This window comes from Lachnellula hyalina (assembly GCF_007821495.1).
Source record: "Lachnellula hyalina strain CBS 185.66 chromosome Unknown contig00089, whole genome shotgun sequence".
Lineage (NCBI taxonomy): Eukaryota > Fungi > Ascomycota > Leotiomycetes > Helotiales > Lachnaceae > Lachnellula > Lachnellula hyalina.
The window spans coordinates 57,264-79,665 of NW_022157203.1; the positions used below are offsets into that span (position 1 = coordinate 57,264).

Below are 22,402 nucleotides of genomic sequence, written 5' to 3' on the forward strand. Positions count from 1 at the left end.
GAAAAGCGTGCGAGCCCGAGCCATGTTGCAGTGTTTAAACCAGGTACAGGTTCCAAGATGACTGACTGGTCAAGAACTATCACGCCGAAGTTGTTACCCAAACCCCACCTTTAACAGCTTTATATACCCCGCAAGAGCTGTAAGAGTTCACACTGATACATAAGTACGCGACCCCAGCACTTAAACACTTCTTCATCTCTGGAAGCACTGTGTAATCGATATTATCTAAAGAATGTCGAAGAAGCTTGCAATCATTACTGGGGCCGCCTCCGGCTTGGGACTCGCCCTGACCAAGCACTTGCTTTCTCAAAATTGGCGAGTCTGCATGGCAGATACCAATGCAACCATTGGCGATCAACTTGCTTCAGAGCTCGGAGACGATGTTCTATTTATTCCAACCGACGTGTCCATCTACTCACAACAAGCCAATCTCTTCGCTAAGGCGTTTGAGTTTGGGGGTCAACGACTTGATTTTGCAGCCCTCAACGCCGGCATCGATGACAAACAAAGCCTCTACTCCACTAAAGAGGAATTAGATGAGCGAGGGGGGCCGAAGGAGTTGAATCTGGTGACGTTGAAGGTTGATCTAGATGCTGTGGTGCAGGGTATATGGCTGTTCAAGTATTATGCGAGAAGAAATGCAGACAAAAAAGGAGGGAAGATCGTTATCACCTCTTCGGCTGCTGGGTTGTAGTAAGTGATAATCCCATGGTAGCATGATATCGCTGACCATCTTCAAACAGTCCTATGGATACAAATCCCTTGTACACGGCAGCAAAGCATGCACTAGTGGGACTCACAAGAGCTTGCGGACCTCGCTTTATGGCCGAGGACTCTATCACAGTAAATTGCATTTGCCCTGCTTTTGTGCCTACCGGATTATGCCCGCCGCATGTGCTCCATCTGTTCCCGAAAGAGCACATAACACCAATGAGTACCGTACTTAGAGCTCATGACACTTTCCTTGCGGATGATACCATGTCGGGGAAAGTTGTAGAGCTTAGTTTGGACCAGCTCTATTACCGGGAGCAGCCAGATTGGGCCAACGACTCGCAGCGGTGGCTGGGGACTGAGTCTAAATCCCTGTGGGATGAGGCGTATTTATCAGGATCATAACTCAGTACGAAAATTGTTAATCTCCGATTTTTATTGTAATACGGACTATGAGCACTGAGGCTTAACACCTTAGCGGTGGTGAAGGGGGTGGCAACTAGCCGACGATTACCCCACATACCCCACATACAGGATACCCCACATTGCATTTGCAGCATACTTCGTACAAAACCCAAATCTCCACAGTTTAACTTCCCCACATGGAGCTGCATCGTGCTATGTTTTGTGAGTGTCTCGATGCAGGGTTGCTACATGTAGGGCCGAAAGTATACAATTGTGAAAGGTATCTTAAGGTTTAAGGAGCTATTATTAGGGCCTCAAGAGGGATAATATAAGTGGAACATTTTATGGGAGTCACGACGTGAGGCAGCCTGGTCTAGCTTAGCGTTTCCTAGGCTGAGCTATACTCCGTAAATGGAAAGTTTTCTATTTAGGAAACCTCTATCCTTTAATACATTAGCATCTGCATCTAATCTTAGAATCTTTTCTTTCACACCTACCATCCCTTATATAGCTCTTTAAGCAGACGCGATGGCCTTGACAGAACTTCTAACTGCGCTAGTTGAGCGCCGGTAAGCTGCAGCTAGTAGAAAGCCCTGTTTAAGCTATGCCTAGCAACAATCAATAAAATGGTTCTCACTCCGCTGTCTGCTATGCATTTATGTGAGATATAAACAGTGTCAAAGCACGTGACTATAAGTATAACATTTTGAGATGTTCTTTTCCCAGGTCATTATTTATCTCACTATACAGATGGATGCTTACGAGCCTAGCATATGCTTAATACTCACTGGCATCCAACTATGGGAGGAGGTGCATCTTGCTAGCGTTACTACGACTTCATACGTGGGCTTTCAGGAATTTGGGTCTTGATATCAAAGCGCTGTGCGAGTCTTGGTCTGTCCTGTCCTATTCCACGTTCATGATCTAGGCTAGGGGATGACTGACACTCTCTTGTACCTGTGATGTAGGGTTTTCAGCTATGATAATAATGATTTTAGTTGTCATTAACATTGGTTCTTAATAACAGGCAAGCTGTAGACCCATAAAAACAACTACATAAAATGCATAAGAATTTTGTTAATCTATTGAGTCCCCTGTTTTCTCTATATTCACGATATTAAGCCGATGCCACACCATCTACATTCACCTTGACCTGACCCAAAAAGAATCCATCTTTTTGAGCATCTGACCACTCCTGCCGAGTGACTTGTTCCCTTGTAATATCCCTTGGGATGAACCGTACTTTGAAGCTTTTAGGGAGAGTATTTGCACCCAATTCATATGCATCATCAGATGTGTCCATCGTTTGAAGCTTTCCATCAGCTTGTATTGGGGGCTTGATATGAAAAGCCCACAAGATTTTTGCAAGCGTGATAAAGAGGGAATTCTCTGCTAGATGCATACCAGGACATATTCTACGCCCAGCCCCAAAGTCGAAATGGTCACGGGCGTACGGGTCCGATTGCCCAGAATATGCCCCGGCCTTAAGAGGATGATTCAGATAGCGTTCTGGCCTGAAACTCTCCGGGTTCTCGTAGCGAGAAGTATCATAGTGGATGGCGTACTGGTGTATAGAGATTACCGTGCCTTTTGGTATGAAGAAGTCTTTATATGTGACGTCGGCTGTTGCATAATGAGGGGTGCCAATATTTGTGACTGGTCGAATTCTGAGGATTTCTTTGACCATTGCTCGAATGTAAGGTAGGCGAGTCTCATGTTCGAAGGTTGGAGATGCTGAGAGCCCGACAACTTCATCGAGCTCAACATGTGCTCGAGCTTGTACGGCCGGATTAGCTGCGAGGTACAGAATCGCACTGTTCAGGGAGGACGAAGTTGTTTCTGAACCGGCCTAATTTACTAGTTATTAACAGCCTACACTTTTTCAAAGCTTCTGGTCTTACCTCGATCATGGTACCGGCAACGAATGCAGCTTGCACCTCACTGATCCCTTGTGCCTTGTAATCAGTCTCGGCAAAGTGCTTTACAAAGCACTCTGGAGCCTGCTTCTGATCGATCTGAAGCATTAGATTGGACCAATATTTCATCCAGATCTTGGTTTGGCGGTACTGGTATCGCAATGCCCGTTCTCTCCACCATTGAAGAAATGTTGGTATCTTAGCAAGGGGAGGAATCATATCTGCTATAAATGCACCTGGTGCAGTGCTGTCGGAGAATTCTTTCATGAGGCCATATATCTCCTCCACGTCTTCGCTTTGCTGCGACCGATGTCAGAAATTACACGAGGGAGACTTTGAGTAAAACATACCCATTTTTGCACCCGTCGACCGTAAGTAGAGGTCAAGACAACTGAAGTAGTATAACGCCTGACGTGCATATAGAAATCCTCCTCATTCGCGTTGTCGGTCATTAGGTCGAACACAAGATTTTTAGCTTCAAAAAGCTGTGAAGGCATGAATGTGTTTGATACACTAGGAGTAAGAAGTTTGTGGACGATTGTTCTGAGCTTTCTCCAAGTAGGCGTATAGGTCATGAGTAAGAAGCGATATCCACCACTAATAAGATCATTGCCGACGGGCATGGGTGCGCGGCCTGAGGTAATGGCGGATTGTTTGTCCAGTATCTCCTTCACAGCTTGTGGTGTGTTTAGAAATACCCAATTTTCCCAACCAATCTGTACTTGCATAACTTCTCCATACTCGCTTGCCCACTTCGTCAGTTGCTTCTGCGGTCGTGGACCCAGTTGAAGCGTATTGCCAACAAGCGGAAGTCCACGAGGGCCAGGAACTCTCCGGAGACCGGCTGGTGCCCATCTTGCTCTGTACTTGAGATATGCTATGATCAGTACGCCAGTTACTAGACCTGCATAAGCATAGGAGAAATGGCTCAATAGTTGCGAGATAGCCATCGGAAGTTACGAGGTGATTGGCCAATATGTCGAGATACGCCGAGAGGAAGTAGATCTTGAAGTTATGAGCGTTGAAAAAATTATTCGTATTTAGATATGAAGTTGGAATATATGTGGTCAAGAAATTGAAAGTTCATAGTAGCCAATATTGTGTGGGGTACTTTTGCGGAGAACCTAGCCACAACCCCGCGTCTCTTTTAACACTCTTTTGTAATTGGCCCGAATCATGAAAAATTCGATATGAGGCATTATGCCAACCTCGTTACCCTCCAGTCTGGCTTGTCGAAGAAGAACACAAAATCAGTTGCGGAAACACTATAGCACAAGAAGGATGGAGATAGGAGACTGTTAGAAGAAAATGTTCCTTGGCTGTTACCAGTATATACCAGGAGAGCTTTTACGATTCTTGATGTTAATGATCAGCGGCTTGTAATTCAATTAACTAAGTACATGAAATTCTTATAAAGTTAAGTAGCTAGGTGTCGGCGTATCATCTGACATATCAGCAAAAGCTGTCCAATGCCTCCACTTCTTTTCCTTGCCCTCGGCCTCGTCTGCAATGGCAATAGCCATATCCGAAGCTGAAATCCCATGTAACCGACCATCAAGATTCTTGGGATCCTTTTCGTCTCCTTTCACCGGTAACACGTCGAATTGAGTATCGTAGGCTCCAGTTCTCCGACCCGGGCGATAAAGTGCGGGAGGAGATACGAACGTCCAAGGGAATGCGGTGTTTCCATCAAAAAACATAAAGCTGGTACGACATGCTGTAACAAATACAAGGGCCTTGTCGTTACTACGCACGTATCCCTCGTACTCCTCGATGACCTTTTCGGTTTCATCAGAAGTGTTTCCAGATGCTTTGGCGATTCGAGCATTACGGTAGGCACGTAAACCCGAGCCCATCGGACCCAGCCGATCTTCCATATAAGACGTATGAGCCTCACTGTCTGCGATTCCGCGACGGTATGACATCCACCAATCTTTGTCCTCGAGAACGCATCTCTCTGATGAGCCTGGCATGAATAGACTCCCACAACCACCAACCATTATAAAGTAGCCAACTTTCGCTAACCTGATAGCTAGAACGATCTTCCTTGTGACTTCAAGAAACGGCACTGTGATAACTTTAGTGACTTCCTTCTCCCAACTGGTATGGAGCAGGATAGTTACTGTATTGTAGTGCCTCATGCCCAGCGCTGTGAGGGCCATATTGGTTGACCACGACATCCAAACCATTGAATACTTCTGCAAGCTCGACTATACTTAGGGCATTGACGTCTGCCGAAACCGGTGTATATAGTTGATGAGCTCCTAACTTTTGAGGTGCTCTCGATATGCCAAAGACCTGGTGACCACGATTTAGCAACTCGATGCAGAGATAAGATCCTCCAAATCCAGCAGGACCAATCACACCAATTTTCAAAGTCATGATAATGATTTATGTGTACTGATTATATGTCTCTAGAGAAGACAGGAGTGCGTAACAGGACTTAAGTTATACGTTCAGTAAGGTTAATAAATGATTCTGCATGCACTTCCCCGCATTGTAGCCCCACTCGTAGAGCAGACCCTATGGCCACCAGCGCCTTGGTTGGTCAGATTTGTTCTAAATTTATATTAGACTTCTTATCTGGGGTTTGGTCTGGGTTTTTTAATTAACAAAAGCTCTCGGACAATTCCCCCGTTCTGGTGTGTGGACTACCTTTATAGGTGTGAGATTTCACGGACTGTTATTTTATTGAGATGTGTGTAGCTAGATATTTACTGAAATTCCGTTAAATATAAGCAGAATTAGGAAACCGTGAGGTCCTTTCGCCATGATTTTCATAGCTCATCGATAGTAGTGTCTAATTATACAAAGTTACAAACACAAAACTAAACCACGGCTTCGAAAGGTAGTCTTTCCTTCGCAGCTCTCTTCATGTCACTATCTAACATGGCCATCAATGTCTGATTAAGACCCTTTTTCATCCACTCAGTGTCATGTGCAAATGCGACATGACATCCTAGCTCCGTTTCCATCAATCTAATTCTACTTATGGTGTCTTTTGCTGCTGGAAGATCTGCTTGCAAGGAAGCTGAACAGCCATTGGGATTTTCCCACACGGCAAACTGCTCTAACCCATCGAAAATGCGCCTGGTCACGGATTTAGCATCTCTCATCCAGGAAATGACAGGCAAAGGCTTACCTCGAGTGACAACAATCGCTTCCAAGCACAACCCACTGGTTGTCCCTGACATGCGCAACAGCACACAAGTTTCCCGGCATATGTCCAGGAGCCTGAATAATCCAGAAGCTCCCATTTCCAAAGAAGTCCATGGCCTTCTCAAATGCCCCAAATCTGACCCAAGGACCACTGAATTCCTTCCAATTTTGAGTTTGCCTCAGTGAGTCGAAGTATCTCCCATCCCACTGCACCGTATCTTTGGCGTCTTCTGATGCAAGGTGCCCAGGAGAACAATGCTCTGCTGTACCAGGACCAAAGAATGCGCATGCTGCCGGGAACTCAGTATCAATCGGCCGGCAATGATCCCAATGTGCGTGGCTTATATAGTTGTAAGTATTGATCTATTCAAGGCGATATTTGAGCTTTGGCACCTGAATAAAACAGAGTCTATCTCGTTTACTTTCACGTTTCTCTTTGCCAACTGCTCACATATTGGTTTTCTCGGGCCCACTGCTTCCGTCTGTGATAGCATATACTTCTGTACCCAGGGCGTATAGTTTTCTGTTATCTAAGTCTTTCAGTCTACATCTATCCACGGGAACGCTTTCGTAAGGGTAAAGGAACGTGTTCTACTCCACTAAGCCCCAGATCCCACATCACATGTCTTCCCGTCTGGATATCTTCTATGCAGAATGCCCAGTTATACATGCGAAAGGTGTCGTCGCTCGCACCCGCGTGTACCTTCGATGCCGCTGCGATAAAACTACCGCCGTCAAGACAGTGAAGCTCCACATATGAGGCGTCTACGGGCAGCGGCAAAAGCTGCATGCCTGAATCCGACATGTTGTTGATTGAATGTGATGTCGTTCAACTTATCAAAAAACCAATAATTTCAAAGGTTCCACTGCATACACCGGATCTTTCTCATTTCCCTCATACCCCGGCAAGTTTCTTCATGTGGGGAAGGGCGGGGTAAATACAGTAGCCACTCCCGGAGTCCTCAACATTTGATTCTTTAACAACATAAAGTTGCATTAACCAAAAACTACATAGCCTGCTGCTGTTACTTGTTCATACAACTGTTGTGGTTGCAAAGCTTGTTGAGGGCAACCATTTCCACAACAACTCAATACAGAAGGACAAATGGCAATTCATTACGGATTTATCGGCCTGGGCGCAATGGGATACCCTATGGCCCTCAATATCCGTCGGAAGGCCTCACCGGAAAGCACGTTATACATTTACGATGTCCATTCTCCATTCTGTGAAAAGTTTGTGGCGGAGAATTCATCTTATGGGCCTATCAAGGTTGTGTCTTCCGCGCGAGAAGTCGCGGACATGGCCGATATCATCATCTCAATAATTCCGGCGGCTTCACATGTAAAAACTGTTTATCTAGATGCGAAGAATGGTATTATTGCGGCGAAGAGCAACCAAAAACGGCTGATGTTAGAATGTAGCACAATTGATGCACAAACAGCCAGGGATGTTGGAAACGCAATACTGGATGCTAGTAGTGGGATATATATTGACACACCAGTCTCGGTAAGCAGTTTTGAATTCCTGTCTTCATGCGAAAAAGCCTTCTGATCTTGACTTCTAGGGTGGAGTGCCTGGTGCGCTTGCAGGAACGCTCTCCTTTATGATAGGATCACAGGAACCCAGCGCAGGCTTCGACATCCACCCACAGCTCGAGGCCACCATGAGCTTGATGGGAACCCCATCCAAGTTCTTTTATTGCGGAAAGCTTGGAGCAGGCCTCGCTGCCAAAATCAGCAACAACTATCTTTCGGGAACGATTCTTCTGGCCAGTGCTGAAGCGATGGCAATTGGGATTAAGTCCGGCATTGACAAACACCTCCTCTACAAAGTCATACACAATTCTACGGGTCAGAGCTTTATGTGTGACCATGTGAATCCCGTTCCAGGGGTAGTGGCGCATGCTCCCGCAAGTCGGGATTATGAAGGTGGTTTCAAAGCCCAAATGATGGTCAAAGATATGACGTTAGGTGTTGATGCGGCAGCGGCTGTGGGCATCAAGCCGAGTACAGGACAGGCGGCTCTAGAATTATACAAGGAGGCTGCAGTGGATTCAAGATGTATTGATAGAGATGTCTCGGTGGTATATCGTTTCTTAAATGGCCCGGAGTAAGGAGACCATACAGCTGTGGAATGCAAAAGTTACCACTTTATTTATGAATCAACGATATTGCAGTACTCCAGGATTTGTGTGACAAGTATTTTAAGCAGCTGACCTGCAAGTCGTCTATTACTTGTATATCGAGCTACAGGTTATTCCCGAACTGTTTTTCGAGTTTCGAATCATTCCATCAGTCAATCATCGCGATTGCTCGCGGGCCAAATAATCTGAGAATTTCAACAGTAAGGGTCAATTGATTTCTGATCTGGCTTAGCAGCCTATTGAAAAATGAAAAATAACACGTAAGGTGACTGCTGAATTAAAGATCTTGCATGTGATAGCCATCGAGCTTCCGAGAGCATTACCCACGTGAGCTGATGAGTCAAGTCTTTCTAAGCGCTATTGTTAAGCCCGGTGAGGGGTCGAGACCGGGGAATTAAAGCCTACACCAAATAAGGCGCTATCTCCCTGTCTCCAACTCAAACTTAGTGCTGGCACATCTTACGATGAATGAGCTTACGAGATTGTTGGTAAGGTTTCATTATTGTCCATCCATCTACTTCCAGGCGTCCACGACAACGGGCGATGCTGCCCCGCATTAACAGCCCTCCGAAGTGTTACTCGTACCCCACAAATGCGATCACCCCACTCGTTTGAAACTACAGTATGCTCCACCTTTTTGACTTCGTGATGATTTCTGGAGGGGGAAAGGCAATGATGCGTAGCGAGTGCATATATCGACGGCTTCTCCGGCCATTTCTTTCAGGTTAAAGAAGAGATTTCACTACTACAGTTAGCTTTGCTAAACTCTGGTCTCATTCATCTCCGTCTTGCAACATGCCGACAACACTATCAAACCCGAAGGAATACCAAGATATCTTCCACTGGGCTGAAACCCAACAAGATGGAAAGATACCATCCTTTGCTACTCGAAAAAATGATCCATATGAGGTAAGATATCGTCCGAAGTCATTTCTTCTAGCAATTAACTAAAGGTTCTATAGTATCAATCAGGTTTCAACAATGAGTACGTCCAAACGGTATACTTACCATTCTTCACTAATAGTCTCAAGATTTGCCTCAGAAGCAGTCCCTGGAACCTTGCCTCAAGGTCAAAATTCGCCCAGAAATGTTCGGTACGGACTTTACGCCGAGCACATGACAGCTTCCGCTTTTGTTGCACCTCGAAGCGTGAATAAACGCTCATGGCTCTACCGCGCAAGACCCTCGGTGGCTCATCAAGGTTTCGTGAGTTAGTGAATATATTTCACCACTCTGTTACTGACTAGTCTCATAGACGGACCTCCCGGACAACCCTGATACCGAGTCGAACTTCCTACCAATTAACAGTAAAGTCCATGTTTCACCAACGCAACTCGCATGGCTTCCGTTCGAAATCCCTTCTGGTAACGACGTTGACTTCATTGCCGGTCTGAAGACGATTGCAGGTTCCGGAGATCCAACACTCCGAGAAGGAATTGCAACTCACGTCTACGCTGCAAATTCAGACATGAAAAATAATGCCTTCGTGAACTCTGATGGGGACTTCCTGATATGCCCCCAACAAGGATCGCTCGATATTCAGACTGAATTCGGTATGCTTTTTGTGCAGCCTGGCGAGATTGTTATTATTCAGCGGGGTCAGAAGTTTAAAGTAGACCTGCCCGATGGTCCATCTCGAGGGTATATTCTAGAAATCTGGGGAAGCAACTTTGAGCTTCCAGAGCTGGGCCCACTGGGTGCCAATGGTCTCGCAAACGCCAGAGATTTCCTTCACCCAGTCGCCAAGTACGAGATTAAGAAGGAAAGTTGGGGAGTCGTCTACAAACTTGCTGGGAAATTCTTCCGAAGCACTCAGGAGCACAGCCCATTTGATGTTGTGGCATGGCATGGAAATTATGTAAGGTTCACCTGACTTAGACTCGATTGACCGCTAATGGAAGATCAGGTACCCTACAAATACGATCTCACAAAGTTTGTGAACGTGGGTTCCATATCCGTTGACCACATTGATCCCTCTATCTTCTGCGTCCTAACTGCCAAGTCACGCGATCCAATAGCACCACTGGCAGACTTCCTCATCTTCTCACCACGCTGGGACGTAGCATCTAACACATACCGTCCACCTTACTACCACCGAAACGTTGCTTCCGAATTCATGGGACTCCTCTATGGGGAATATGGCGGCCGCTCTGACGAGTTCCAGCCGGGAGGTGCCTCATATGAGTGTGGAATGGTTCCACATGGAGTGGCTTACGAAGAGTTCAAGGCTGCTACTGAGAATGAGCCCCCGGTCATGCAGATCTCCAAAGGTGCTATTGCTATCATGTTTGAAAGTTCGAGACCATTCACCATTACGGACTATGCTTGGAACAGCAACAAGAAGCACGAGCATGATCCTAAGATGTGGGATGACTTAGTGGGTATGTTCAAAAAGCCTTTCTCTTGCCGTGTATAGTACTAATAAGCAATCCAGATAACTTTTCTCAACACCAAGATGAGGTCAACAAGGTATTGGCTCTTCACGAAGCCAAGTTGACTAAATCAAACAACCTGAAAAATGGCAGCCATTGAATTATATATATATAGCTGGTTTTAGGATTTCATAGATGAATTAAAGCTTCATGATATAATAAATAGTGTAAACACTCTATTATGTTTTCTGTCTATGCTTAAAATAAAACTATTAAATGAAAAGGCTATTATTAGCTATATAGAGCTTGAATATTACTGTATTTCTCGGCTTTCAAGATATCAAATATATATCTACATAGTCTCTCTACTATCAAAGTATTTTATTTATCATCCAATGCTCTATACGTAGCATACGCTTCCTATAGTAGTTATTATATAAACTTAAACAGTCTTTAGTAAGGGTGCGGTTATAATTATTTACTATTATTTTTATTAACGGTTTACAGTTCCCTATGCAATTGACCTCTTATCATTTTCTTACCTTTGTCTACTTATTCCAACATGCCCTAAATCCGGAAGCCTGTTATAATTTAATAACCTGGATCGTAAGTCTCTTAAAGTTTTAGGTGTGGTCCATGGGACACGGAGTTAATTAATAAGGATAACGCCATACTACTACTTAATTTCAATAGAATCTTATATTTAGACCATTATGGGTGAGCATATCAGATGGTAGGCGTAAGCTACATATATGTTTACACACTATTCACGGAAGTATTCTCCTTTGGGCCTCGTCGACATGATCAGAAAGTTCCTTTCCCATCCACTCTGGCTTTGTCCTTTCTAACCCCTCCTCTAAGTCCACAATATCATGCCCAGCTACAAAGAATGACTTTCCGTTTAACTCAGTTCTCACAGCCGGCAACAAAAGTGCCCGGGCAATTCCTATAGGCTCGTTTGCGGGAAGCTCACCCCAGACGCGGAGGAATGATGGCAGAAGCATTGGTGTTTCTGAGGTTGCTTAGCACAATGAGATTTTTGGAGCGTGATTGAGCTTACTGGTCATCCATGGAGCTACCATGTTTATCGTTGTATTTGAGTTCTTGGGTAGCTGGGTGCGCAGTGAGCGCATCAGACCCATTACACCAGTCTTGCTTACACTGTACACATACAATGGCGCAGTATCGAGAAAGCTACATGCACATTCAGCGGGCAACTTTGTGTAATATTATCTCAGGGACGTACCAGGCGGCACTCCCTGTCAAGACAAGCTGGCATGGTTTGCCACCCATCTTTGCAAAGTAATGTATCGCACATTTTGCCGTATAAATTACGCCAAGCAGATTGATATTCAGCGTGGCTAGGTTAGGGGGTAGCAGCTTTCCCGTCGAGCCATCAACTTTGTCCTCGAGCATATTGCCAATCTCGTTGACTCCAGCATTGGCAAGGACAACATCGAGGGCACCAAACTTCTGGAAGCCGGCTTGAAAAAGCTCTAGAACATCATCCCAGAGAGATACATCACATTTACGGAAAATGACACGGCTATAATATTGTCAGCAAAGGTTTCTGAAAGAAGCAGGTTCCTAACTCTCCGAGCTCGCGTGCTAGCTCTTGGCCCTCCTTTTCCAGCACATCACCAATAATGAGGTTCGCACCATACTCTGAAGGCCCAAGTTAGCTTAAAGAAGAACATTGATCACTTCTTGAAGTGATCTCCAGTTGGGTGGGCAAGGCCTTACGATGTGCAAGGTAGACTGTCGCTCGACCTATGCCGGTAGATACACCCGTGATAAGTACGGTCTTTCCCTTCAATGCAGCAAATTCCGAATCGTCTATTGGATATGAAGTCATAGCTGCGAGATTTCAACAAGAAAATGGCTTCCAATTCGAAAATTTGTAGCAGTCGAGGGGCACTTCAAAGTGTCATTCACAAGTCTGCTGAATAGACTCCATCAGCTTTGCATTACAGGCTTGTGATGATACGACCATTTATCCACAAAAAGAGTCAGCTGTCTTCCAACTATAGCTTGACCAGGGTTTTACTGCTATCACCACTTTGGTTAGAACCATCGAAGGTACTGTACTATGGTCGTGTCCCCCTGCCCTATGTGAGTGGTGTCCAAGTATTCTCCCCACTCCCTCCGAGAGTGTCGCCGTTCAAACCTTGACACGTAGCGAAGTGTGATAGTTGACAAAGCATACCAGCGTAATTTAGAGAATAGTCGGCGTAATTGTCAGAGCATACCCCTAATTTCGCCGTATGGAGTAAGTTATTAAGAGGATGGAACCTACGTATCGTAATGTGGGGGGCGGGGCGGGTTCACGACACGTCGACATCCCACGCTACCCCACATTCTCACCGTCCCTTTTCAGCGAGACAATTCGTGCTCAATTTTTCATGCCTAGCGTAAGACAAGTGTTGTGCTCAGTTTGAGAAGCTACGACGGGCGTAGAAGTATGAGAAGAAGCTTATGAGTTACTCCCGACAAAGGCATTCGTACACTGCTGCCTACTGTGCGTTGGAAGGATTTTGTCGATTGATCCCTACCAATAAAATTCAATCCGTTTTCTAGGTATATGGTATGCTTTATGAGTCTGAGACGTGAAACATTTACAAAAGATGCGGGCTCTGCGTCCTAGACTGTCCGTATGTATGCATCAGTGCGAAAAACTGTTCATAGTAAAGTACTAGCTGCTTAAGAACTTCGCCCATACACCTGACATCGCGTCATAGCCAGCTTGTGAGAACAGTGCAGGCCAGACAGTATCATTCCCCTCCTTGTCTCTACTCAAGGTTTTACCATCTTCTGATATATACTCCTTTACGAACTTTGACCCCTGTTCGACTTTCTGGAAAGGTGCCTTGCCATTTATGAATCGAATAATATCTGTTGCAAATTCGACGGCCAGTTCCGCTTGCGACTTCGACATATCCTCTGTGTAGTTCAGGAACAAGTATGCGACATCCAGCACATGAGTTGCATAGCCTTTCCAGGGCCCCTCCCATGGATTTGGCTCTCTGAAACGGTATTGATATGCTGTTGATTTCCATGCTGAGGCGTAGGCGCTTGCCGGGGCATGGAAGCCGATGTCGTTGGCGAAGTGAAGGATCAAAGGCCATGCCTCACTATCGTTCATCTCAGGTGTTATGTGATATGCTCTCAAAATTTCTGACGTATGTGGCAAGGCGAATTCATTGAGAATCTCAACAAAGCGTTTCAAACAACCAGTCTGTTTGGAAGCAAGCATGATTCCGAAGATACTCGCCTAGATAGCATGTATTAGCTTGAACAGATTTGGAAAATTCATAAAGAGACTCTACATACATCCATATCACAACTACCAATGAGCATATTGATGTTTTCAGGCAGTTCGGTCTTGGTGTCTAATGCCAGCTCTGCAAAACCTGTATCTTTTTTAATTGTGCGTTCGTCTAGCACTGGTAAAAAGGGAAGGCCTGGTGGTAGCTTCATCAGCAATTCTGTTGCTGGCATCGACGATAGAGCTGCTACTCTGTCTGCAGCTGAGAGATCTTGAAGGCCTAGTATAGCCGTCACTGTTTGATATATATCGTTGGCTACGAAGCTGGGCAAAGGTCTCATCATCAATGGGCTGCCGCTGAGGCTGATGAATTGCGAGAAAGATGGCGTTCCGGCCCCTAATTTGATCTGGTGCATGGTGGATACTATAGTTATGGATTAGAAACTTAGGGTCCTATTCAACATCAAACATCTATTGCAACTCACCAGCGCCAGCGCTTTCTCCCATACACGTGATTCTATTTGGATCTCCACCGAACAGTGCAATGTGCTTCTTTATCCAGAGAAGAGCTACCTGTTGGTCTTTGAGTCCATTGTTGGCGCTATATCCATGATCTTGTAATTCTTTCGAGGTCAAGAATCCGAAAGGGCCCAGCCGATAGCTGTGTCGGTCAGTTCGAGACAACGGAATAAAGATCACCAGGTCTTACTTAATGCCCACTCCAATGACTGGTATGCCTAACTCCTTGGACAGCGTCACTATACGTGCCTGGTCATACTGTGGCCATGCATTCGATCCAATGGAAAACCCGCCACCATGTATGAATACGAAGACCGGCAACGCGGATGGCGCATGAAGCGCGTCAGCTGGGGCTGTAATATTCAGATTCAAGCATTCCGTATCTGATTGAGAGAATTTTGTGACAGGTAAAGATTTCTGGATGAGACCAAACTCATGTTCACAAGCATTTGGTGGTGAAATAGCTGACAACCTAGGAGTTTTTGTTAATTTCGCAGTCCTCGGGCACATTCCAAATATCAGGAAGACAGGTGCTTATTACCCATGATTGGAATCATCAAAAGTCTTTATATCGGTATATTCGCAAAGCTGGGCTTCAGCGAACTTGTGCTGCAAAGCGGCGTACTTGATTCCCAACCACTGTTTAACGCCATCACCACCTTGTGAAGAGTTCGATACTGGATGACTTGTGAGAGCCATGTCGATTGCTGGTCTGCAATCAATGGCGCAGTGTATAGATAAATTCAGCTTCTAGAGACACCGAGGTAGTTGCTGAACCGTGTGGCCCGATTTTGCACATAATAACACATTAATGTGTGGGGAATGGGGTGGTGTGGGGTATGTACATCTATTGCCGATTAGCGGCGTCTCTATTAAATTATGGTCCTTACCAATCGTCTATCCATCTGCCTCGGCGGCCGATGTTTCTTTTAGTGTCGATTGATTTTCGGCATTACGAAAAGACAGATACCTGAGAACGTTGAGTAATATTATTACACTATAATCTTCCGCCATCTCGAGGTATCTTTAATGCAATCAAACCAGAATGACGGGTACCACAGATTTCGCTTCGCGATGTCAGCCATTCACTATAGATTTGGATGGGCACACTATCCATCAGTATAGAGGGATCAAATATGGTAGTCTTTCGCGACGATTTGCTGATCCCGAAGCCATTTCATATGAAAGCTACGCCGACAAGCTTGATTGCACGCGATTTGGGTAGATATAGGAACATTCTAAGCTGTGTTTTTCATGTCGCTGACATGTCCGTATATAGTCCAATATGCCCTCAGGTATCAACAGACTTTCATCATTTGTTGCGAGTTCCAGAAGAAATCAAATCTCTAGAGCCGAAGGTTGACCAGGATGAATTTGAGTGCCTAAACCTCGCTATAACCGTGCCGGCGGGCGCAAGAAAAGGTCTCCCAGTAATGATATGGATTCATGGTGGGTCTCTAAAATTATCACCAGATGTCCAGTAAGCTAACGCTGTTAGGTGGTTCCCAAGTTATGACGTTCATACCAGCATCCTCACCATGTGCGGATAATATCCCTTTTGTGGCAAATTCAATGAAGCAAGAGCAGCCAATGATCGTAGTATACGTTAATTACAGACTCAACATTTTTGCTTTCGGGGACGGCAAAGGTAGTCCAAACCTCGCACTCAAGGATCAGCGACTGGCAATTGACTGGACGGTCAAGCATATAGAGAGTTTTGGTGGAGATCCTGTAAGTAATCCGTGCCATTCTAGCTGTAAGGTCAGCTACTTATCTCAGTGGTAGAACAATATCACGCTTGCTGGAGAGAGTGCAGGTGCTGTCCATGTGCATGCCCATATGTTGACTGGAGCTCCTATCCAGAGAGCTATCTTGCAGTCTGGATCACTTCACCTGTCGCCACCCCAAGATCCGATTCGTGGAGAAGGGTTATATACAACCTTGGGGAATATTCTTGAGAAGGATGGTCTTACTCTTTCCAGTGCTCCTGTCAAAGATGTGCTTGGTGCACTCGCTGAATCGAAGGTCGTTTCCATGTGGCTGCAATTGACCGAGGAGCTTTCCGGGTGGGAAACACGAATCAGCCATATAGACCAACTTTTGATCGGAGACGTCGAGTACGAGTCCATCATCTGGCGAAATGGCATCGAAACTATGACTGCTGCTGAAATCGTGGCTGCTTTTGACTCTGCTGGTGATCAAGCTTTGCAGCTCAAGTCTCTGTACAACATCGATGCTGATAGACCTTCATCGTGTAAGTTCGGTGCATTAGACTTCATTAACGACACGAGATTCACTCTTCCGGTCATTCTAATCAGAGACGCGTACCGCAAAGCTGGAAAATCTGTGTACCATTATACTTTCGACCAAGCAAATCCTTGGCAAGCTTCGAGCAGAGCACACCACGCAGTTGATCTTCTTATGTTATTCGGAAATCTTAATCTCAACGCCGCTGCTACTGCAGTCAGACAAGAAGTTCAAGACAAATGGCTGAACTTTTGTAATGGACAAGGACCTTGGTCAGAGGATGGGATCTACGCTTTTGGTCCTTACGGACGTTGTAATTTGATCACGCCAGAAGAGTACGAGAGCCGGCGCCGATTACGTCCTTGCGCTTTCTTGAAGCAACTCGGCTCTGGTCAATACAATCCCATATTTGGGAAGCTAGCTGCAGGAAGAATCAGTTTGCTAAATTGAGTACAACCGAATTTTCACGTTTGAAGGTAGTTCATAGTGGTTACAAAATCATTTAAAGATGACAACTTTGGCTCAAAGCGTTATTTTTGTCAGGAATTTGCAGTAGTAGCAAGAATATAAAGTATTTAGTCACTCGAGCTTAATTGAGTCGGGACTTTCCAGAAGCACTAATCATTTTCCCTGTCTCTAAAATCATGAAAGCCTCAAATGCCGTGCCCAGCAATGTTTGACATCTAAAAGCAGAAGTACCTGGTGGTAAAGAGACCTACAAGCGGGGTAAGAAGTACTTGCGGGGCAATACTGGAGTGGGGGAAAGCGGATATTAGCGATTCGTGCAGCAGATCTTGATTATGACAATAAAATACTATAAGTAAGGACCAATAAATCCCTAAATCTCGTTGCTCCATCTTCTGACCCACTTACACACGTATACGTCAAACACGATTTCGAATTCAGTAGCACAAAAGATGGCCGGTCTTACGCCGATTAACCCCTTTGTTTACAACGTGTCGCCATCTCGAGTTATCTTCGGCTCGGGGTCTATCAAGAAGCTTGCAGAAGAACTTCAACGTCAAAATCTTAGTAACCCACTTTTGCTGTCCACCCCTCAGCAAGTCTCACAGGTTGAGGATTTGTCAAAGCAACTCAATGGCAAAATCGCGGGCATTTTTTCGGAGGCCACTATGCACACTCCATCTCACATAACAGAAAAGGCTCTCAGCTATACCAGCGAGGTGAAAGCAGACTCCGTTGTGAGCATAGGAGGAGGGAGCACCATTGGGTTGGGTAAGGCTATTAGTATCAGAACTGGATTGCCTCACATTTGCATTCCGACGACATACGCAGGTTCTGAGATGACGCCGATCCTTGGAGAGACGGAGAATGGTCTGAAAAAGACGAGGAGTGATCCAAAGATTCTGCCAGGCGTGGTCATTTATGATGTGGATCTGACCATGACTCTACCAACAAGCATGAGTGCCACCAGTGGCGTTAACGCAATTGCTCATTCTGGTAAGTCTGCTATCACCCGGGGGAAAAGCTTTCCCACACGAGATCCTGCTGATGCAACATATCAGTGGAGGCCCTTTATTCCCAGACCACCAACCCTATCATCAACCTACTTGCAATAGAAAGCATAAGAAGTCTTGCTGTTTCGCTTCCTATCATCGTTCGGGACCCGGCCAACACCGCAGCACGCACGTCAGCTCAATATGGAGCATGGCTAGCAGGACTTTGCCTAGGATCCGTAGGCATGGGACTTCACCACAAGCTCTGCCACACGCTCGGTGGCTCTTTCAACATGCCACACGCCGAGACCCATACCATCGTTCTACCTCACGCCATCGCTTTCAACGCGCCCTACATTCCAGAAATATTAAAAGCCCTTGCTAAGGCCTTACCCGAAAGCAATGGAGATGCCATTGCTGGCTTGAATATCTTGCTGGAAAGTTTGAAAGTGGAAAGGAGTCTGAAGGCGTTTGGGTTCAAGGAGGAAGATATCGAAAAGGCGGCCGAGATTGCTTGTGCTAATAAGTATCCGAACCCAAGGGCGGTCGAAAAGGGTCCGATACAGGAATTGATACGTAGAATTTGGGCAGGTGAACCAGCGAAGGCGAATCTATAGATCTTCATAATATTATTCAGCGTAGCATCGTCTCCAAACTTGTGTCTCTGATGCCATTCAGAACCGCTTTCTAGGTGAGTAGTGGCGTTCAAGAGGAGAATATTTGTCATTGGTTCTCAAGTTGTGCAAATCCTCGTTGTCTGATATGTGGGGTACGGTAGCTCCCCGCCTCGCTACTCCCAACGTCCGAAATACGTCCATAGGCAATAACATAACTTTCTTCTAAGAAAAAGGGATATAAAACATATTCTGCTTCCTTCTTAGATCAATAATCGGACGCTTGTCAAACAGGATCGAGTTTTGTTTTGCATAGAGACGTAAGAATTTATAATCGGCAAAGATGTCGTCTCCAAAAAGCATCGGATTCATTGGACTGGGTATCATGGGGTAAGAACGTTGGATTCAAGAGGGTTTTATCAAAGACTAACTGCAACGAAAGATATCCCATGTGCGTCAGCTTGTTCAAGAAATCCGCTGATACCCAAAACCTCTATATCTACGACATCTCGACAGAGGCATTGAGCAAGTTACAAAGCGAGACAAGCAGGACAAGAGTCCACATCTGTAGCTCATCGAAAGAAGTAGCTGAGAGATCGGTACCTAGGCCTTCCATTTGCTTTATACTGCAATCTGACCATATCCTAGGATGTGATCTTTACGATGGTCCCTGAGGGCTCTCACGTGCGAGCAGTGTACCTCGAGCCAGAAAACGGCATTCTGTCCACTAATCTCGCCTCTAAGATCCTCGTAGACTGCTCCACGATTGATACAGCGACTTCGAGTCTCGTGCGTGAGCAAATAATCCACCAGTTCCCTACTGCAACATTTTATGATGCGCCTGTCTCAGGTGGCTCCCTCGGCGCCGCCAAAGCGTCCCTCACTTTTATGCTCGGCGCCTCGAAAACCGACCCAAACATCACCCTTCTGAATCAACTGCTTGGTACTATGGGCAAGTTCATTTTTCCGTGTGGTGGGGCATCACTGGGTCTGACGGCCAAGTTGTGCAACAACTACTGCTCGGGCCTCATCGCCATCGCCACGGCCGAAGCCATGAATATCGGCGTTAAGTCAGGAATCGACCCGAGAGTACTAGCAACCATCTTCTCCACTAGTACGGCACAAAGTACCATCTCTGATACTTGGAATCCAGTTCCGGGTATCTGTCCCGGTGCACCCTCGAGCAATGATTATGAGGGCGGCTTCAAGGTGCAACTTATGAAGAAGGATTTCGGACTGGCTGTTGATGCAGCAGAGCGTGTAGGGGCCAAGTTAGTCTTGGGTGATGCTGGGTTAGAGACTTATCAAGCTGCTAGTAAAGATCCAAACTGTGTGGATAGAGACTCAAGGGTTGTGTTCCGGTATCTTGGGGGCGATGAGAATTGGGCCGTCAAATTTGAGAAGTAGATATGTGTCACGCATGGTTTTACTCCTGTTAGCTAAGATATAATCCATCCTCAGGAATCAATGATATCGTATCTAACCAGATACCCCGTTTCCCGGAAATATCCCCCTCTGAATGGCCTATTAACACTTTGACTACATCTGCAAAGTCAACTTTGGTATGCTGATAACCATATATCACATCGCCATATAGTCACTATTTTAAGGCTATTTCAAGTCATATATTAACCACTATATGCTAAAAGTATAGTAGTTAATACTATTGCTACTACCTCAGCAAAGGATCCCTTAACCTCATCATTGCATACCTTATCGTCGCATACCTCATCGTCGCATACCTTATCATCGCATACCCTTATTATCGCTCCCTACACTAAACCCTCTAATTCAAAGACAATTCTATCATCTCTATCATCTCTATCAAGCTCAGGATCATTATCACTCTCTTCGTATTCTTGCTCACTTATTTCCATATCATCCTCTATAGGGAAGCCATCACTATACGGATAAGGAGCCTTGCACGCTTCCCTAACCTCCTCTAAAGTCCGCTCCTTTTTAGCCTTTACTTGCGCTATCCACGTATTCTCAAAGCTCTTCATAGAGGGTATATATAGGCTTCGACGTAGGGCTTATATAGGCCAGGAGGGTATTCGGAATAGTCGGTAGAAAAAGAGGTAATAAAAGAATAAGGAATACTAGGAATCCCCTCAGGCAATATAGCTATAGTAGGCCCTCATTTCCCAAGTGAAAACTCTACCAACCTCTAAGCAATCTAGCCTTATCTAGCGAATATACCCTGAATTGTGGATATATTTTATGGGATCTCTCCTAACTAGTAATATTAGCGCTATCGAGGTCTAATAAGAGGTTATCATGGAAATAACTAGGCAGGGTACAGGCTATATACTTGGATAGAGGTTATATAAAAAGGCTTCTCGCTATTTCCTGCTTCTTTTATAGCATACAATTGCATCTTCTATAGTCTATACAAATCGCGATTTATATAACAGATATAGAGAGTATATAGCATCACTTTTAACCGCGACGTAATACTAGTGCTGTACGATACTAGATCGTCGTCTAGCGCTTTTGGTTGTACCTGAATGAATTATTTGGCTGTGCGCTACACTAAAAACGATAATTTAAATACATGCTTTTATGCGATTTCTCGATATCCGTGTGATGACAGTAACCTACTACATGGCCGACCGTATATATCTATAAATTATTCATTTTTCACCTTTTTATTTGTTGATGAACCACTATTCGATATTATTCTTATAATATTGATCTTTGGAAACGCTTTTGTCTCGTGTAATTGTATACGTGATAATTACGACCCCCCGGACAGACGACCGAGAAAAGTCAAAAATGCATGCTGACATGCTTCTGGATTTTGCACATAAATCTCATGCCCTGCTGCATCTATCATCACCAATGTCGAACCTCGTATTTGTGCCTGAATAGCCTTCTGGTCCTCCACGGTGGTTGCTGCACTCCTCATTGGCGCTAGAATCAACGTTGGCACGTCGATCTGACGCAGGAAAGAAGTGCAATCCACCTTGCACAAGAAGTCCGCATACCCAGCTAGGCCTTCACTACTCGAAAGGGATACTTGATCGATCCACCAGGCTATGTATTCTGGGTTAGGCATGGAGACCGTGCCTGGTACCTTGGCTAAACTCTCTCCCCATCCTCGAGATCCTAACTTCAAACATGCAGTGGACCATTCGGCATGACCGAATGCAAAGAGCTTCTGGGCCGCTGGGGGCAAGTGGGTGGGGGTTGAGCAAATGGTAAGACTATGAAGTCTATCCGGATGTTTTGCCGCAAGAATACAGCCGAGAATTCCACTGGTGGACTCTCCCAAAAAGTGCACCTTCTTTAGTTTGAGTTGATCAATTGTATCCACAATTTCGTCAATTATTGTGTCAACATTGTATTCGTATGAAGTGGTGTTTGGGAACGGGGGGAGCTGGATAATCCATGACCTCGCGCATCTCGCCGAATGACTCTATAATTCCGGCTCAGGATCGGGATCCAATGGTACCAGAATGCAGCATGTCGCCCAAATCCATGTTGGATTATGATTGTCTCCCGAGGCTTCCAAGGGTCAGTAAAGTCATCTTCTAGATAATGTGTTTTTTGTCCGTTTTTATGAGTTATATAAGGCATTGCGAAGGTCGTAC

The 22,402-nt window shown here is 45.3% G+C and overlaps 11 protein-coding genes across 11 annotated transcripts; 6 read left to right on the plus strand and 5 right to left on the minus strand.

Annotated features, from left to right (window-relative positions):
- Positions 1–232: 232 nt before the first annotated feature.
- Positions 233–1,116, plus strand: HPGD (15-hydroxyprostaglandin dehydrogenase [NAD(+)]; the record flags this gene model as incomplete). Its single annotated transcript, XM_031149576.1, has 2 exons — positions 233–693; positions 744–1,116. The coding sequence occupies 2 exons, from the start codon at positions 233–235 to the stop codon at positions 1,114–1,116; spliced, it is 834 nt and encodes a 277-aa protein (XP_031004422.1).
- Positions 1,117–2,233: 1,117 nt separating this feature from the next.
- Positions 2,234–3,982, minus strand: patI_5 (Cytochrome P450 monooxygenase; the record flags this gene model as incomplete). The annotated part of the gene is made up of 3 exons (XM_031149577.1): positions 2,234–2,965; positions 3,018–3,332; positions 3,383–3,982. The coding sequence occupies 3 exons, from the start codon at positions 3,980–3,982 to the stop codon at positions 2,234–2,236; spliced, it is 1,647 nt and encodes a 548-aa protein (XP_031004452.1).
- Positions 3,983–4,441: 459 nt separating this feature from the next.
- On the minus strand, positions 4,442–5,414 carry ywnB (Uncharacterized protein; the record flags this gene model as incomplete). Its single annotated transcript, XM_031149578.1, has 2 exons — positions 4,442–5,100; positions 5,156–5,414. The coding sequence occupies 2 exons, from the start codon at positions 5,412–5,414 to the stop codon at positions 4,442–4,444; spliced, it is 918 nt and encodes a 305-aa protein (XP_031004453.1).
- A 446-nt stretch (positions 5,415–5,860) lies between these two features.
- Positions 5,861–6,996, minus strand: mpaDE_0 (Cytochrome P450 monooxygenase; the record flags this gene model as incomplete). Its single annotated transcript, XM_031149579.1, has 4 exons — positions 5,861–6,122; positions 6,175–6,531; positions 6,643–6,721; positions 6,750–6,996. 4 exons carry the CDS (start codon positions 6,994–6,996, stop codon positions 5,861–5,863), a joined length of 945 nt encoding a protein of 314 aa, XP_031004454.1.
- A 300-nt stretch (positions 6,997–7,296) lies between these two features.
- On the plus strand, positions 7,297–8,305 carry Hibadh (3-hydroxyisobutyrate dehydrogenase, mitochondrial; the record flags this gene model as incomplete). Its single annotated transcript, XM_031149580.1, has 2 exons — positions 7,297–7,698; positions 7,757–8,305. The coding sequence occupies 2 exons, from the start codon at positions 7,297–7,299 to the stop codon at positions 8,303–8,305; spliced, it is 951 nt and encodes a 316-aa protein (XP_031004455.1).
- An 825-nt stretch (positions 8,306–9,130) lies between these two features.
- On the plus strand, positions 9,131–10,867 carry hgd_1 (Homogentisate 1,2-dioxygenase; the record flags this gene model as incomplete). Its single annotated transcript, XM_031149581.1, has 6 exons — positions 9,131–9,244; positions 9,298–9,320; positions 9,367–9,541; positions 9,591–10,193; positions 10,242–10,716; positions 10,770–10,867. 6 exons carry the CDS (start codon positions 9,131–9,133, stop codon positions 10,865–10,867), a joined length of 1,488 nt encoding a protein of 495 aa, XP_031004456.1.
- Positions 10,868–11,474: 607 nt separating this feature from the next.
- On the minus strand, positions 11,475–12,562 carry aflH_1 (5'-hydroxyaverantin dehydrogenase; the record flags this gene model as incomplete). Its single annotated transcript, XM_031149582.1, has 5 exons — positions 11,475–11,719; positions 11,768–11,901; positions 11,954–12,253; positions 12,300–12,372; positions 12,451–12,562. 5 exons carry the CDS (start codon positions 12,560–12,562, stop codon positions 11,475–11,477), a joined length of 864 nt encoding a protein of 287 aa, XP_031004457.1.
- Positions 12,563–13,399: 837 nt separating this feature from the next.
- Positions 13,400–15,190, minus strand: pnbA_1 (Para-nitrobenzyl esterase; the record flags this gene model as incomplete). Its single annotated transcript, XM_031149583.1, has 5 exons — positions 13,400–13,978; positions 14,038–14,396; positions 14,458–14,633; positions 14,682–14,963; positions 15,033–15,190. 5 exons carry the CDS (start codon positions 15,188–15,190, stop codon positions 13,400–13,402), a joined length of 1,554 nt encoding a protein of 517 aa, XP_031004458.1.
- A 346-nt stretch (positions 15,191–15,536) lies between these two features.
- LIP3 (Lipase) lies at positions 15,537–17,188 on the plus strand (the record flags this gene model as incomplete). Its single annotated transcript, XM_031149584.1, has 4 exons — positions 15,537–15,712; positions 15,771–15,940; positions 15,990–16,222; positions 16,277–17,188. The coding sequence occupies 4 exons, from the start codon at positions 15,537–15,539 to the stop codon at positions 17,186–17,188; spliced, it is 1,491 nt and encodes a 496-aa protein (XP_031004459.1).
- Positions 17,189–17,655: 467 nt separating this feature from the next.
- On the plus strand, positions 17,656–18,812 carry tfdF (Maleylacetate reductase; the record flags this gene model as incomplete). The annotated part of the gene is made up of 2 exons (XM_031149585.1): positions 17,656–18,199; positions 18,319–18,812. The coding sequence occupies 2 exons, from the start codon at positions 17,656–17,658 to the stop codon at positions 18,810–18,812; spliced, it is 1,038 nt and encodes a 345-aa protein (XP_031004460.1).
- Positions 18,813–19,152: 340 nt separating this feature from the next.
- On the plus strand, positions 19,153–20,216 carry hibA (putative 3-hydroxyisobutyrate dehydrogenase, mitochondrial; the record flags this gene model as incomplete). The annotated part of the gene is made up of 3 exons (XM_031149586.1): positions 19,153–19,199; positions 19,270–19,408; positions 19,458–20,216. The coding sequence occupies 3 exons, from the start codon at positions 19,153–19,155 to the stop codon at positions 20,214–20,216; spliced, it is 945 nt and encodes a 314-aa protein (XP_031004461.1).
- Between the last annotated feature and the right edge of the window lie 2,186 nt (positions 20,217–22,402).